This window comes from Pseudochaenichthys georgianus, chromosome 1 (assembly GCF_902827115.2).
Source record: "Pseudochaenichthys georgianus chromosome 1, fPseGeo1.2, whole genome shotgun sequence".
Classification (NCBI taxonomy): Eukaryota; Metazoa; Chordata; class Actinopteri; order Perciformes; family Channichthyidae; genus Pseudochaenichthys; species Pseudochaenichthys georgianus.
In genome coordinates this window covers 25,154,078-25,171,204 of record NC_047503.1, presented here as the reverse complement: position 1 = coordinate 25,171,204, position 17,127 = coordinate 25,154,078, and the positions used below count along the sequence as shown (strand labels likewise).

The 17,127-nt window shown below is 43.6% G+C and overlaps 1 protein-coding gene across 1 annotated transcript in view; it reads left to right on the top strand.

The window, feature by feature from the left end:
* Window positions 1-3,878: 3,878 nt before the first annotated feature.
* ugt8 (UDP glycosyltransferase 8) overlaps window positions 3,879-17,127 on the top strand; it is a 29,198-nt gene continuing 15,949 nt past the window's right edge. The window contains exons 1-3 of the mRNA XM_034080008.2: window positions 3,879-4,712; window positions 10,166-10,170; window positions 12,509-12,652. Coding sequence (XP_033935899.1) covers window positions 3,879-4,712; window positions 10,166-10,170; window positions 12,509-12,652 — 983 coding nt within the window. The remainder of the gene's footprint in view (window positions 4,713-10,165; window positions 10,171-12,508; window positions 12,653-17,127) is intronic.

Sequence of the window (17,127 nt, the reverse complement as noted above, 5' to 3'; positions counted from 1 at the left end):
TGACTGCATCTTAGATTAGATTATCATAATCTGTTTGTGGTATGATAACATTGATGCATGCATGCAATTATTAATTAGATGTTAAAGCTTTTGGCATCTCAAATTTGACCTGAATCATGAAGTACACCCTGTGTCTAATCTCATTTTGTCTGTGTACTGTTTTTTTCTTTCATTTTTTCCCAAACACAAAGCTTTACTATTCTAGTCTTGCCAGTTGGCCTCAGGGCCCACATTTGGATAACATTGCAGCAAACAAACCCAAGATCAGTGTAACATACTGTACTCAATTATATATATGAGGCATCATCATTTGCATGACTGCCTTGTGTTTGACTTAATATCAGTTCTTGGAAGTCACATCTCCCCTCTCAACGGGATGCTTTGAGCTAATGGACCCCCACTGTGGAAACAGCAAGGGTGTTCCTCCCGCTGAGCTAAATCTAAAAAATGTTAGTCCAGATGATGGTATTGGAGAATGATAATCACTGTAAAATTACTTTCTTGTCTCACTCTCAATAGATGAAAATAGCTTTCTGTTAAAAAATTGAAAGCTGCAATACAAGGCACTTCATTTGAGATGATAGCAGAAATATGGTGGGAATTTCTAATTATTTATGCCATCATTTAAAATGTTGTTTGTTGAGGCCTTAACTGTAGTTTGTTTTGCACAATAAACTCTTCTGTGATGTCGTTTTTAATAGATTCAGTTATCTGTATAGTACCTGTTTGCATAATCATATAAAATAATGTATTTGATGTTCAAGGCAATGTCTTGTGTAACATTGTTATATGGTCCACATGTATTGTTTACTGGTAATAATAATCAAGTCTAAATGGGTAATTGTGATTAAATCATCACAATATGACAGTGTTGTAACATAACATTAATGTAGCTGTAGAAAATAATTATTATTTCACAATACCGTAGGCTACGTAGCTCCAGCTCTTATCTGTTTACTATACAATATTATGCCTTCATAAACAGCATGCGTTTCCCTCCTTTGAACTTTTGTGCCTTATTCATCTCGTCGGTGTCATTTTCTATTCTTTAAATCTCTTAATCAGATAATTTCCTCGGCCCTCCCTTTGCGCAGGGTAACCAGACTCCATTGTTAGTAATTTAAGTCATGACGCATCGCAGTCCTCCATAGACAGTGGTTGGTTTCTATAGTTACCATCAACAGTCTGGGCTGAGAAGTGTTTGTAACGTTATCTTCAGGACATTGCTAAACAAAATGGTGGCCACCTTAAGTGCTTTTCCTACCGTTTCCGGACATAAACTTCATATTGGTGACAGACAGGTGGCAGATACACTATATAATCCACTTAGGATGCTATCTGGTGATCCCCAGAAACAATATGGGCTGTGCCATTTGATATAGATTGAGGTGTAACGGTAATGACATCAGGAGATATTACTTGTCAGGTTGCCAGTCTGAAACATACAGACGCAGAATGAAATCCACACCTCCAGGCACTTTACAATCTCCTATTCCCCTAATATTCTGTCTTTGGACTGTGGAATCACACTCCACACAGATAACACGCAGGTTAACAAGGATCTCTTCAATTTTGTATATTTACTTAACTAAGTGTAGCACATTTTAATGCTGATTTAATACTCAACACATGTGTAACAATTGTTCACAAGGCATTATTCATTATTTTCTTTTGGCCTTTAATTGAATATTTGGAACAGCATATTCAAATAGATATTTTCTTATCTCCAGTGCGCCAAAAGGTAAGCTTTGAAAGGACATGGTGGGCTACAAATATGTAAATGGGTCAAGAAATTATTAATCAAAAGAGGTTTCAATTGTTAATGATTAATCCAAGTGAGAGGGGGAGTGTAGGCATAGGGCAGAGGCTCTGACAGTGTGGCCTGATAATAGTTCTTTGTGTTTGTGTTTGTGAATAGCGAGGCCGAAGGTTTAGAATGACGTTGGTACTGCCCACACCAAGTCAGTGATGGCTGTGCTCAGAGAGGAGGGATGAAGGGGTGGAATGCAGATAAAAAAGGCAAAGGATAATTAGCAAAGGTACACTTGAGATAAGAAACCAATGCAACCAAACATATACTGAGACGTTGTAATAGGGAATTACTCATAGGGCCCTCCATAACAGCCTCTGGATTTCTACCGGTATCAAATAGCTGGCCCTTTCTCTACGCTTGGGATTCAACAATAGCTGTCTCTAGGATCTAGAACATCTCTTCTTTAGACAATAACAAGAAAATGTTTGACCCTGCCAGGGACAGGATTTCCAACATCTTGTAGTATAATGGTGATAATGATCTAAGAATTGGTGAAGTATCAGTGACAGGGGAGAGAACTTCAGAGTTGGTTAAGGCAGAGGCTGTGTCACTACTGTGTCTCAGAAATCTCTATTGCGGCTTTCACACCAGCGCTTTTCAGTTTCTAGCTCCGAGCGGGAGCTTTTCTGGTTCAGCTCCGGTTTCCCTTTTCAGCTCCCGCTCTGTTCACACCGCCCACTGGCGCCCCCAGAGCTGCCCCTGCTGCGTCATGACGTCACCGTTTACATCGCTGATTTGCTCCCCAACGGCACCCATTACGGCGCTCACAACAACAACAACTGCGTCGGGTCGATGATCGTGTTGCTTTTAATCACACGAAGCCAGAATAAATGGAATAACGACTTCTCCAACTTTATTTCATTTCATTTCATTTCAAACCTTTATACTTTGCTCCAGAGTGCCGTGGTTCATTGTTTATTAATGTGTTTCTGCAGCATTTACCGACCGCTGCAGTGCTGGCTGCTCTTCCACGGGAGTTTATTCTCCTGTTAGCTCCCGGTGGTTAGCTCACACTGCAGCGGCCGCTCTAAAGTATTCACTGTCCGACTCACACAAGCAGCTGATGCATATCCCCAGTTCCCCTTAGCCTAAGTGAATGTGTGTCAGTCTGAATTGACACTGTTTGGTATCACAACGCTGTTATGAAAGTTTCTCTGGTATAAACGGGTGATGTTAGCATAGCAACCGAAGCTAAACTGACTACTTGCATCCGATAGCTGCAATAATACAAAACAACACGTCTGCCTCTCTCCACAATGATCGATAACAGCGAACGGATGGTCAAAGTAAGGCACAAATAAACAGAATCACACGAAGCCTGGTTAGTGTTGCCTGACTTTATAAAGTGTGTTTATAAGCACTACTGCTTGTAGGCAGGCATAACAGTGTTCAGGAGAGGTGGGTTTAGTTTCCTGCACGCCTCGACGTAAGAGAGACGTAAGCGACGTCGCCTCTTAGCTCCAAAGCTCTTGCCTCTGCACCGACAATTTTTTGGAGCTGGAAATGAAGCGGATTCCGGAGCTAAGAGCCGGCGCCACTGCGGTGTGAACAGGAAAACCCGGCGCTTTTCAGGCTCTAGCTCCGAGCCGGAGCTGAAAAGGCGCTGGTGTGAAAGGGGCATATGTCAATGCTCTGGCCGTAACTTCCAATAAATCCGAGATAACTTTAAAGCTCTCTGGTGTACTCTTTGTTTTCCTGTTCTTTGCTCCAAGAATTTCATCCCAGAACTTAAACAGACAAAAAAATAGTAAAGACCAGATTGCATGAAGTTTGATGCAAACAATGTAAGATGTAAAACATTTGTAGATACAAAGTTAAGATGACAAACTAATTACATAAGTCTTCCCCTTCTTTCTTTACCTTCTCTGAGACTTGTGATGTCATGTCAGGCTTCTCATTGAAGATGAAAGACAAACAGTTGTTGGCCCATTTGCCAAACCTATTATTAATATTAAACATACAATGTATTTATGTGTCTAGACCTGCTGGACATCATTAATTATTATGACCTTTTTTCTTATGAATGTCTCTGTGTAACAATTGCTATTGTTTTATTGTTTCAGCCATGCAGCTTACTTCCTCGTTACTACTACTGGTCCTTGGCCTCCTCCCTTGGAGTCCCAGTGCATCATGGGCTGCTAAAGTGATCGTGGTTCCACCCATCATGTTTGAATCACACTTGTATATCTTCAAGACGCTGGCCGAGGCTCTACACCAGGAGGGCCATGAGACCCATTTTTTAATTTCAGAGGGTCGTGGTGTACCCTCTTCCCCTAACTTCCACTTACAGCGCTACCCAGGGATCTTTAACAGCACCACAGCTGACAATTTCCTTCAGTCCAAAGTCAGCAACATTTTCTCAGGCCGACTAACATTTCTTGAACTTTTTGACATCCTTGACCACTACTCCCAGAACTGTGATGCTGTGGTTGGCAGTGTTGAGGTAATGACCCGCCTCAAGGAGGCCAAGTTTGACCTGCTGCTGGTGGACCCTAATGAGATGTGTGGTTTTGTGATTGCTCATATCCTGGGTGTGAAATATGCGGTGTTCAGCACAGGCCTCTGGTACCCCGCGGAGGCAGGTGCCCCAGCCCCCCTTTCATATGTTCCCGAATTCAACTCATTGTTGACAGACCGCATGTCTCTGCCCCAGAGGATCGCCAACACAGCTGTTTACCTGGTGCAGCGCTTTGGAGTCCGTTATATTGCATTACCCAAGTATGACCGGATTATGAAGAAACATGGAGTGACGCCTCAAGTGGCCATGTCTGACCTGGTACAGGGCAGCCAGCTGTGGATGCTGTGCACCGACATGGCTTTGGAGTTCCCCAGGCCCACCCTGCCTCACGTGGTGTACATAGGAGGCATCCTCACCAAGCCCCCCAACCCACTGCCACAGGTCAGTACAGAGAGACACACAGGCAGGAAAAAAAGTACATTCAGAGACTGAAAAATGTTGACGGTTTATGCAGTGTTTCACTCTGAGAGTACTTTTAGATCACATTATCAATATCAAATCAAGTGAGAAACTATTAGGATAAAATAACTGGAAAACAATGTAGTTTTTTCGCTAATCCAGCAAACATACCCAATACATTAAGCTATGGACTCAAACACCATATCAAATGCAATGTTTTCATATATTATCATTGCTATGAAACATATCCCACATCACTCTAATAAGGTAAAGTAATGTTACTGCATGGTTAACCATAGGGCAAAAATATTTGATGTTTACAAATGTATATGATGAAGTTCACTTACAAAAAACCCAAACACAAAATACACAGACGATTCTCTTTGTATTTTGTTCTTTGTCAGTTTGAGTTTTAGTATTCTTTTGTATATACCCTTTGCTTGTTCCATTTGTCTTCCCTTGTATTGGTAACGTGTATTATCAATCCTGCTACAATGCGATCCTTTATAGACAATGTTCGGTTGAGGATTGATTTTGAGCAGAGAGCGAGGGGAGTCATGGGGAGCAGAGGCGGGTGGTGATGGGGGGGGGGGGGGTTAGTCCAGCGTTCGTCCAGCGATCGGATGCCGAGAGCGCAGGCTGTCGGTATCTACTGTGGGTGGTGTTGGAATGCCGCTCCAGCCAATGGGGAGCATTGTGCCGTTTTGTGAAGAGGGAGTTATAATGGAAGTGGAGGGAGAACGAGGCCATTGTTCTGAGCAGAGCTTTGGGGACACTGAGACTGCGTTGTAGGGACAGTAGGGCTGCACTGCTGGGACACAGAGTCCAGTGTGCCCCTGATGTTGCTCCGTGCCAGTGCCAGCACAGTATGGTCCAACTGTCGCAGCTGGACCATAGGCCTCCCTCCATCTGCATGTCCTTCACTTCTATTACTCCCAACATGGAGGCTCCCTGATCCCCCAGTGTCAGACCATACATCTTCACGCACCAGACCTAGTTTCAGAGTAATGTGGGTTACACCTTTGGATGAAACTAAGATCAGGAAAAGCAGAGAAGGAGGATATTGTTGGCCTCATTTTACAAAGGCGTGTCAAGACTATCGTTTTCACTTCCTCATGAAGTCTTGTCAGTCGGTAGAAACCGATTAGTGCCGCAGGACTTATTCCTTTTTCATTTGATATAACTACCGTGCTGACATTTAAAATGTTCCGGAAACTTTTAACTGATAGACCAAAGTTACAGTATACTAGTGAGTATTTGCCCTGTAGGATGGATGTCAGATGTAATTTCTTAAATATGGAATTCATGTGATCATGTAACAAGGTCAATGGGGTCTTTGTTTTCTAATGAGTCAGTCAACTTCCTTCAGGGAATTCATCTCAAAAGTAATGAGATAATGATGTTTACCGCAAAGAGATGTTGACCTCAACGTCCAAGTTGTAATCATGACTTGGAGCTCTGATATATCAGACATCAATCTGGATTTAAGAAGTGTCTAAAAACAAACAAACCTGGACACATAACTTCCATGGATATACCCTAATTTAATGCTAACTTGGTGAAATGTCATGAGTTTATAGCTCCTCTTCAGCCCATCAACTGCACGATTTGGGGCTATTATCTTCTTCAGGAAATAGTTTTGGATTACCCAAAATGCCTAGTATGTGGTTTCAGGAGAGAAATACTGCTGTTTAATTTGAAGAAGAATGAATGCATTTGACCTCCGTTGTATTTATGCATTTGGACTTATGTGATCTGACCCTTTAAGGACGTAAGTGCATTGTGAATGTATGAATGTTTTCGAATGGACTTTAGATTCAGGATATACATTATGTTCAACAGCGCTGCTGATAGTTGAAGACAGGTTTGCTTACTTTTTTTTTTTTTATTGACGTCCCCATAAGAAACCAGCATTTGTTTGATTCCTAATTTTATATTAATTGATCAGAAATATAATTTTAATGGGTACAAATGAGTGCTTTGAGGATGATATCCAAATGGCAAATATGCTACACTCAGATTCATTTATATGTTTATTTTGAAGCAAAGTGCAACAGGCAGCAATTCAGGAGAGATCTAAATGTATGTCACATTTACTGAAGATGAAGAATAATGTTTGCACAAAGGAAAGCATACTGTGTAGATTTTACTCTTGTTCTTAGGCTCTGTCTATAATGATGTAAAATCATTAGAAAATTCTACCATTAAGTTTAGTAACCTATCTTAAGCTTTGACAGGAATAGCTGATACTTCTAAATAACATGACATCAGGACAGCAGATAGCTTACACACCTTCCGGCGCAGACTGAAAACTCATCTCTTTCGACTCCACTTCGAGCGATAGAACTATTAACAAAGCACTTATATACTAATAAAGGACTGGCTTACCTAAAGCCAGTTGAGTAGCACTTGAAATGTTTTTGCTCTATGAAACCTGATGTACTTATATGATTCTGTTTTCTTCAAGCTTTTATTTTGTTGGTCGAACGCACTTATTGTAAGTTGCTTTGGATAAAAGCGTCAGCTAAATGTAATGTAAAAAACGATTAATTATTTTTGATTTATTCCCTGTTTTGTACATGTTCCTATCATTGCTGTACATCTACACTGCTGTTTTGTTTGGCTGTTTTTTTTTTTTTAACAAAGATAAGGAAGGGGACATTTATACAACCTCTACTATACACAATATGATAACAAGAGATTACACTTGTTAAGCGGTTTATAGTTTGGGAGTCTCCTTGTATCTACCCGTTGCTTATTCAAATGGTTACCCTTTGATGACTGATAGGAGTTTTTCTGCAAAGTTGTGTAAGGTGTAATGACATTGTTCTATCAATTGTCTGTAAAGCTATAACTCATTCATCCTCAAGTCATGTGTGGAAACATGCTTCAGTGATAAATGTTTAATTTTAAAGGGTCTGTTCCATTGATGTCAGCTATTTATCTGCTCAGCCTCAGATTGACCTCAGCTGTTTAATTGTAGTGATCAGCTTATTTTTCTCCATCTTGGTAAGATGATTTTGAGGGGTTACGTATGGTAACCCTAGTCCATATATAACACAGGCGGAGCCCTCTATCTCTGGGGCCCTGTCTGTCCTATGCTGCTTGCTGAAGAGAAGGTAAAGTATGGCAGTGAGGAGGCTCCTCACTGCCATTGCAAAATACAAATCTTACGGCCTGGCTCATAGGCTACAACAAAGAATGGGAGACCAGACAAGTGAAGGTGCTAAGAAAAAGCGTATTTATTTACTATAACCAAAACGAGGGGTTAAGTATGGTAACCCTTGTTAGAACCTCCAGAAGAAAAACGCTATCGCTCGATCGCAGAATTTACCGCAATAATCGCAAAATGGCGCAGACAGATTTTTAAAAAGGCCGCATATTTATGAAAAGGAGCCGTAATCCCAGCATTTTTCCACACCAAAGTTGTGAGAAAATAAAAAAGTGAACTCGGTCTTTACGTGATAGTGATGATGTGATGAAGCGACGTCATCAGCTCAGCGCCATCACAGAAGGTGGTACCGACCACCGTAGAGTGAAACGTGTGGAGCTCCCACGAGAGAGAGAAAACACCAAGATGAAAAATCTAATCCATCTCATTTACCAACCAAACATTTCTGCTAAAGACCGGGCAAACGCAAGGAGTACCCCGATGTCTTGCACGAAAGTGGGGGGAAACACTATTCTGCCACCCGTGCTGCAACTGTGTTGGAGCATAAGAGAACATCGACGGTGTGACGGACCCACTTTGATTCATTCAAACATTCGAAAATGCTTCTGCTGCTGCGGACAAGAAAGCCAAACGACTCTCGTTCACCTCCAAAACCCTTTCGAGGGCTACAAGAAACGAGGTGAGAAGCCGACAAGATTGAAAGCTGGTCAGATAACGAACAAGTAAATGAAACTGTGTGTGTGTGTGTGTGTGTGTGTGTGACAAGGTAGGAGAACGAACACCTCTGCATCATATTATCTGTTATCTGTAGCTTTTAACACCATCATACCTGACATACTAGTGGAAAAACTGTCACGCCTAGGTTTCCCTTCCATCTTATGCGCTTGGATTTATAATTTCCTTACAGACCGTCCTCAGACAGTGAAAATAGGCCCTTTTTGCTCCTCCACCCGCACCCTCAGCACTGGCTCCCCGCAGGGCTGCGTGCTGAGCCCTCTACTCTACACTCTCTACACACACGACTGCTCTCCCATTCACCCCTCTAACTCCATTATCAAATTTGCAGATGACACCACTGTGGTCGGCCAAATACATAAGGGAGACGACGAGTCGGCATACAGAGACGAGATCCTGAAGCTGTCTGTGTGGTGTTCATCAAATAATCTGTATCTGAACACAAGTAAAAACAAAATAAATCATCATAGACTTCAGAAAGCACCGTCCAGAACACGCCCCCTTCACCTCAATGGAGAGAGAGTGGAGAGGGTCTCCACCTTTAAGTTCCTGGGGGTTCACATTTCGGAGAGCCTCAGCTGGGCAGCACACACCACTGCAGCAGTTAAGAAGGCCCAGCAGCGACTACACTTCCTGAGGGTGCTTCGGAGAAACCGACTTAACAAGAAGCTGCTGGTGTCCTTCTACCGGGTGACCATCGAGAGCGTGCTGTCATACTCCATCTCGGGGTGGTATGCAGGATGCTCAGCTGCGGACAAGAAAGCCCTGCAGAGAGTGATCAGGATGGCAGAGAAAACCATCGACTGCCCCCCTACCCTCTCTGGAACACATCTCCACCTCCCGCTGCCTCAGCAGAGCTAACACAATCATAAAGGACAGCTCTCACCCGGGTCACAGACTGTTCTCTCTCCTGCCTTCTGGGAGGAGATACAGGAGCTTCAAGTCACGGACAAACAGACTCAAAAACAGTTTATACCCCTGGGCCGTCAGGCTGCTCAACCACCACACATAATAATAACTGTAACCATTCTCACACATACACACACTTTTAATGCACTTTATATACTATTTTTTTTTTATGTCAATATTTTTTAACTATTTATTCCCCCGTATGATTGTATGTCCTATTGCTGTGTTTTTTTGGTGTTATATATTTGTTGTATATTTTTTGCACACCGGGACAGAGTTGCACTCTGCATCTCGTTATACTTTGTGTATAGTGACAATAAAAGGCTTTAACTTAACTTGACGTTCATCGCTTGGAGTGATGGACATCAGCTCTGTTTTCAACGCGATTGCGGTGTCCTCCAGCCTCTGATCGGATGAGAGATTAAAATAGCCCATTGCTTTTACAATAAATAAACATTGAATATGTTTAATTGAATAGTAAAGGGGTTTAACGTTAGTGGCAGGTTGTGTGTGAGAGAGAATAAATAAGACGGCCCCAATATTTATTTTTTCCGCATATTTCGCAACTTCCCGCAATTTCACCGCATAAGATCGCAAAACCCAACTTGGTTAGGTGTAGGATCAGTGTATAAAACATTGTCCGTTCCCTGGACCTGGCCATAACTATGAGGTCGTCCAGATAAAGAAAACTCATGCTCCGGCTGCGCTGCGGCCACACACTTGCTGAACGTGCACGGGGACAGGGAGTAGCCGAACGGCAGCCTGTTGTACTCGTAGGCCACCCCCTGGAAGGCAAAAAACGCAAATACTTTCTGTGTTTCGGAGCAAATCCCGAGATGAAGGTAAGCGTCCTTCAGGTCGATCGTTGTAAACCAATCGCCTGGCTGCACCAGTCCCAGTAACTGTTTTATAGTTAACATCTGGAATTTTCTGCGTGCAATGTGGAGATTCAGACTGCGAAGATCCAGAATGGGCCTGAATTCGCCGGTCTTTTTGGGCACCAAGAAGTACAGGGAATAATGCCCCCCCCTCTCTGTCTTGCGTGCGCAAAGCAGACACTGCCTGTTTTTGCACCAAGGCCTGAACCTCTGCTGAGCGAAAACCTTAGGATGATAGCTTTGCCTCTCTTATGCCTGTGACGGAGGAGGGATGCTGCAAAACTGGAGTGTATAACCCAGTCTCAGCGTCCCTGTCCATCCACTCCGTTAACACGCAGCTGCGTTTCCATTCCCCATAACACTGTGTTAGGGGATGTGCAATCAACTGTGGGGCCCCAGCAATAAAGCCGTGGTATTCTCTGGCGACCCGTCCCGCTGCGAAACATCCCATGAAGGGAAGCTCTGCCCATGGGGGGGTCGACACAGGAAAGGCCGACTCTCTACTGAGGTCCTTGACCACGCAACGTTCCGCCATGATGTTTTACCTCAGGACGGGCAGAGGAGGCAGAGGCCGCGCCAGGAGCTCTAGGGGCTCTGAACCGGCGCCTCTCTCTTCTCTCCGCCTTACCACCGCCGGGCGCACTCCTCCATGCGGAGGGACCTGAGAGCGAGCATGCAACATGCGGCTGAGCTGCGCCCTCTCCCCCTCCAGGCGGCTGAAGCGCTGGGTGACCGAGGATATCGATCCGAAGAGCCCTTCCATGGCAACGGCGGCCCCAAGGAGATCATCTGTCTTTTCTGGTCAGTGCGGTCAAACCTAGCCACACGTGACGCAACGCCACGGTGGTCAGGGCCCTCACTCGACCGGCTGCAGTAGCCATACCGTGGACCAGATTATTCATCTGGCCCACGCAGCGGTCCAAATAATCACTCCCCGTCCTCAGGCGAGTGTTTCCTGCTGAGAGGAAATCAGCGACACTCCCAACACACCTAGATTATTGGCCGCCGCTGCCATCTATATAATGATAATAATAATATTGGGAGGGATGAAACCCTCTTTAATGGTCACACATGCAGAGCACACAGCACAGTGACATTTGTTCTCTGCTTTTAACCCGTCTAGTACTAGGAGCAGTGGGCAGCTATTGCACAGCGCCCGGGGAGCAATGGGAGTGAGGGGGGAAGGGGGTTGTCCGGTGCCTTGCTCAAGGGCACCACGGCAGGACAGGAGGTGAACTGGGACCTCTCCAAGTAGCAGTCCACACTCCATTTTTAGGTCTGGTCAGGGACTTGAACCGGCGACCTACGGCTCACAGTCCAATCCCCTACTGACTGAGCCACTGCCGGACGTGCCCCGAGCCTGAATATCTTATCCAGATATTCAAGCATCTCGCGGTCACGCGACAGCGGGGGCTGCCGCCACGTGGCCTCCAAAATGTATTGTCCGTCTCTTCACTCAGTTACTCACTGCCTGCTGAAGAGAAAGGGATGGCAGTGATGAGGCGAGGCCTCCTCTTATGCGGTGAGATGCGCGCACATTCAGGTAGGCCCGCCCAGGGGCCGGCTACGTCCTCGAAAGTCTCAGTGAAGGAATGCTTGCATGATAGGATCAAGGGGAGTACCCATAGAGTCCAGTAGAGGGCGGAGCCTGTGAGAGCTATAACCAAAGGTCTTCAAAGAAACCTAATAAACTTGGAAGTCAGTTATCAGTAATGATGCGTGAATGGGTGTGTGAAAATGTGCGGGAAACAAAGACGCGGCCGTGTCCAACAGAAGAATGAGAGAGCAGTATGGGTTAGTGTTGGCCTTTTATGTCGAAGGCCCAGTTGTGGTTCATCAGGTTGATCACCTGAAACACAAACAAGAACCAGCCAGCACCAGAACACAAAGGCAGAGACCCCTAGTGGAGTGGAGGGGGTCGTAACACAAATAAATAAGTATACTATAAAATAAGTGACTGGTGAGGTTAAAAATGTAGATGAACAAAGGGTTATTCACTAAAACAACACATTTATAAGCGTTTGCATTTTTATGAACCTCTACACAATGAACATTTATAGCTTTTTCTCTCATTTCTCCCACAGGATTTTTGAGGCGTGGGTGAATGACACAGCGGAGCATGGCTTTGTGGTCGTTTCGTTTGGAGCTGGGGTCAAGTACCTTTCCCATGACATAGCTCACAAACTGGCTGGAGCCCTCGCCAGGCTTCCCCAGCGTGTCGTCTGGAGGTAAAGTACCTTTTCTCTCACTCTGGACACCACTTACACAGTGACAGATGTGAAAATGATTTTCTAATAAGGTTTCAAGTTACTGTATCTCCTCCAATCAGCACTCAAGGGGCAAATGTATTGCTTTATATGAACCCCCATTATCAGCTATACTGTGCACAATACATCGGTTTTTAAATTGTCATCGAGCTGTTGAAAAGGAATCTAACTTCGATACAACCGATGTTAAATATCTAGGCCGTCTCCGATACCGAGATCCGGTGCTGATAAGGCTCCAGAAAAACGTCCGTCCAATCCTTTTAGACTAAACCCCCCAGAATCTACACGCAAGATCACATAATCTGCTTAGGGGGGGCGCTTACAGCATGGCCTCTAACACCATGCTGCCCATCGTATCACTTATTTCAGGCACTAAAGCGTTGATCTCCGACCGCCTGGATAGCAAAACGAGTGTGTAGCGGAATAGGTGTTGGTGGGCTGGTAGAACCCCAGAGCAGTATCTAAAACGCCCCTGGAGGAGAAGAAACCCGTGTCGTTGGGATCCTCCCTGGTATTAGGGCAGAGCTTCAGGACCCACATCCCTAAACCCCCATTTTTGATCCCCAGATATTACCAATTAAAAACAATGCAAATGTAATATCAAACACAGCCAGAGTTAAATATTAATATCACAGCAGTGATATTACCACATCAGCAGAGCATATGTCATATTTCAAACATCAATCAAAAACACGGTAACCAATGTAAAACTATAGTTTAACCTTAGCAGAGTTTCTATTCCCCTTAAACAATTTCAAATTCAAATTATCAACTAATGTCAGCCTTTCCAAGGAAGGGTGTTCTTTACCTCACTGACCAAGCAGATACCATCAGAGACCACGAGAGAGACCAGAAATTGGGTCGAAATGTACAAAGTACAAACCGGTTTTATTAAGGTTTTAACAAAAATGGAGGATTTACAAGAATCCAAAAAATAACAGACACAAGGTCTAAGAACAAAAGCAACAGGTTCACAAGTCAAATGTCCTAAAGCAGTCTTAAAGAGCCCAAGCCCAGGCCCAGGACCCAAGGCCCAGAGCCCAGGACCCAAGACCCGGAATCAAGCCTCAGAAAGTTAAAGCGTCACAGTTTCTCTGCTGCGAGACGATACTCGGTCGACCCCTAATGCGCATAGGTCAAAAGTGCCTGGTTGCATACGTCTGAAAGATATGATGGAAACATACATCCTTTCTATTTACAGCCAATTTAGACATCTTTTTATCAATGGTAAGCTCAGTGGCGGTGCCAGGGTATGGCTGGGGTAGGCTACAGCCATACAAAGAAATGTCTTAGCCCCACCTTAGCCCCACCATGAAAATGATGTTAAAGTAAGCAAAATAAAGTCCGCCAACTCGCGCGGAGTGAATTGCACAGACAGCAGTTAGTGAGATTGATTTCAGTAGCCACTTGTCTGGAAATACCGAAGACTAGAAACGGTTTTGAAAACTTTTGTCGTCTTCTCAATAAAACATCTTTGATAATGTCTTCTGGCCAATCAGAATCACGATAACGACATGGTGTTGTTGCAGGAAGCCCCGACGGAGAATACTTTTGCTGTAGTACATCTCTATACACATCGATACAAACATTACGTGTTGATAGAAATCAACACGTAATGAAATAAGACCCCACGGTTTGATGATTGATAGGTGGGTGGGCTGTTTTTCATTTTGACACACAGAATAATGGGGGCTATCCACCCTTATCCACAACATAAAGTAATTCACACAGCCTCTTCCCTCTTCTCTCTGTGAGGAGCAGCAGGTTCAGCTTTCAGAACAAAGTAACAAAAACAAAAATGGCATTCATTTTTTTTAAATATGTCTTGTAGTAATAGATGTATTTATTTCTCTTCTCAAGAGAGTACCAGATGTTAGTATTTCAAAAATCTCCTGGGGGAGAATCCCGCTAGGCCTCCTGCAGGGGTTGGGTTTTCAGCACAGGGCCGCCCCTCCCTACAGGCCAATCACGCAGGCTGCATGGGGCACCGCCTTGCGCAGGGGGCCCCGCCCAGAGGGCCTCAGCTGCTTTGCGCTCAGTTCTCCGCGAACCCCCCCGCGGAGAGTGAGAGTGAGAGGTGACAAGGCGAGCACGTCTGTAAACCCGACACTGTTGCAATGAATCGACATCTGACCAATCACGGCTTTGATACAGCCACTAGTGCAGGTGAAGAGATGTCTGTGAAAAGACAGTTTCAGCAAGAGGGAAAAAAAAAACAAAACATGGAGAAACTAGAGCATCACTCGAAGGTGGGTTATTGTATGAGTCAAATTGCCAATTGCCATATTAAAACATCAGCTGCAATTCACGACATGAAGAAGGCAAGTCTCTGCATAGCATATAGGCTAATGGAGATGCAGTTATTTCCAGCATTCTTTATTTACCATTCATTCAAGTATGTTATGCCTTGTATCTGCTAATGTACAGGAGGAAGAGTGATAAACTGTCTGTCTAGTTGGCTTACATAACAGTTAAGTTTACAGCCTAAAAAACATGGAGCATTTTTCCCCTTTTATTCATTTTTATGTCAATTTGCACATTTCATGGTGATGTTCAGCCTCTCCTCTTAACTCCTAACAGTCATCATCATGTCAACCACAACACAGAGAAATACTGATAGAAATGTGTGTGTAGTTGTTGATACATTGCTGACAGAGAGGGAACTACATTTGAATACAGATTTAAGAAATATCAGTTTTTGAGCATGTCATAAGCATGTTTTGTCTTGACTATATTACAACTATATTAATAAAATAATATAGTATTATATTGTTTGAATTGATTATGATTATTATTATTAGTAGTAGAAGTAGTTTATTTGCATTCATATATTTTAATCTTTTTGAGGCTAGTATTTGGCAGGAATGCAGGCGTATTCACATGTAAACGCATACTGAACAACATACATGCACATTTACCATTTACCTCACTGTATAAAAAGTAACTGTGTTGATAATAATAATAAACAGGAATTATATTTGCAAAGTTGCCTACTTTGTTTCCAAAATTAAAAAATGCACTCCTGTCGGTTGGGGGGGCCTCATCTCACCTCACCTCACCTCACAATGTTGCTTGGGCCCCAAGTTGGCAGGGGCGGCCCTGTTTCAGCATGTCAACTCTTTCACCTGTGGGGAAATTGCAGGATTGGCTCCAGGTCGCCTTTTTTATTTCATACAGTTTCAATTTGGATTGAGACAGGGAAATAATCGAATCCTCACGTGTGGCGTTTCACTGTCACGGGGGGCGATATAGCGTGTATGTAATTACATTGCAAATACTGACTTGAGCCCCACACTGTATGGGTTAGCCCTACCATAGATTACCCAACAACCTACTCTGGCGCCGCCACTGGGTAAGCTTAATAGAGGTAGGTGAGGTAAAGGTCAGGTCGACACGGCCACTTACTGGTAAACAGCAGAACTGTCAATTTGCGTGACTTGCAATATGGTTTACTCAGCGCAGCAGCAAGGCGTGGGAATATCATTTTAACGTCGTTTATTTGTTTATTTATCAAGTCATATTGTTACTGGGATAATCATTATTAACTTTATCGCATATTTTCCTCATATCCTTCAGCCCTTGTGCAATGGCACATTAATAGAATCTGAGCGACTATGTTGTTTCTCTTGTGATAATTTTTGACATGGGACCAAAAGTTCATGTTTCTACCCTACTTTGCTCCATGGTATAATCTCATGTCGTCCACTTGTTCAAACAATATGATGTGGGAATCCTTTGTTCTCTTCTCAAGAAAAACGTTTCATTTGCTAAGTCAAACACAAAGTTCAGTGCCTCACTTTTTAAAACCTGCAGAGTACCAATATGTGCTGGTTAGTTTTTCACAGTGTTCTATCAACATAACATTGACAGTCATTTGTTACAGACATGGGAATGGGGAAATATGGTCTTTAACGGGGGAATTAATTTGTACATTTATTTGCGCATTTGTGGTCTCTCATAGTGTTATATACCATCAAAGTAGTGATGTGTCGGTCGCAAACGACTTTTAAGTGAACAACGGGAGCCAGCTCGCGCCCGCGAAAGGAGGACGTTTTTTTCTTTTTGTTAAGTAATACAAGGACAGAATGATATGATGCTCTCCGCGCTACGGGTGCTTCGTGCATGCGTGCATGTGTGACATGTAATATCCAGGATTAGAGACTGTTGGATGCTGCTGTTTTGCACATTGCAATACATTTATTTTATTATGTTTTTGTTTATGATTAGAGGACGGTTGGATGCTGCTGTTTTGAACATTGCAATATATTTATTTTCACTGTTATTTATTTATGAAAGCTTTAGCGCAAGTTCAATAAGGAAAGACCCCTAACAATGAGTCACTTACACGTCACTCTATTGCTCCCTCCCCCCTCATTAAATACGAGGGCGTCACCCCTCAGCAAGCCAATTGCTGCACATGATAAATTCATAAATGC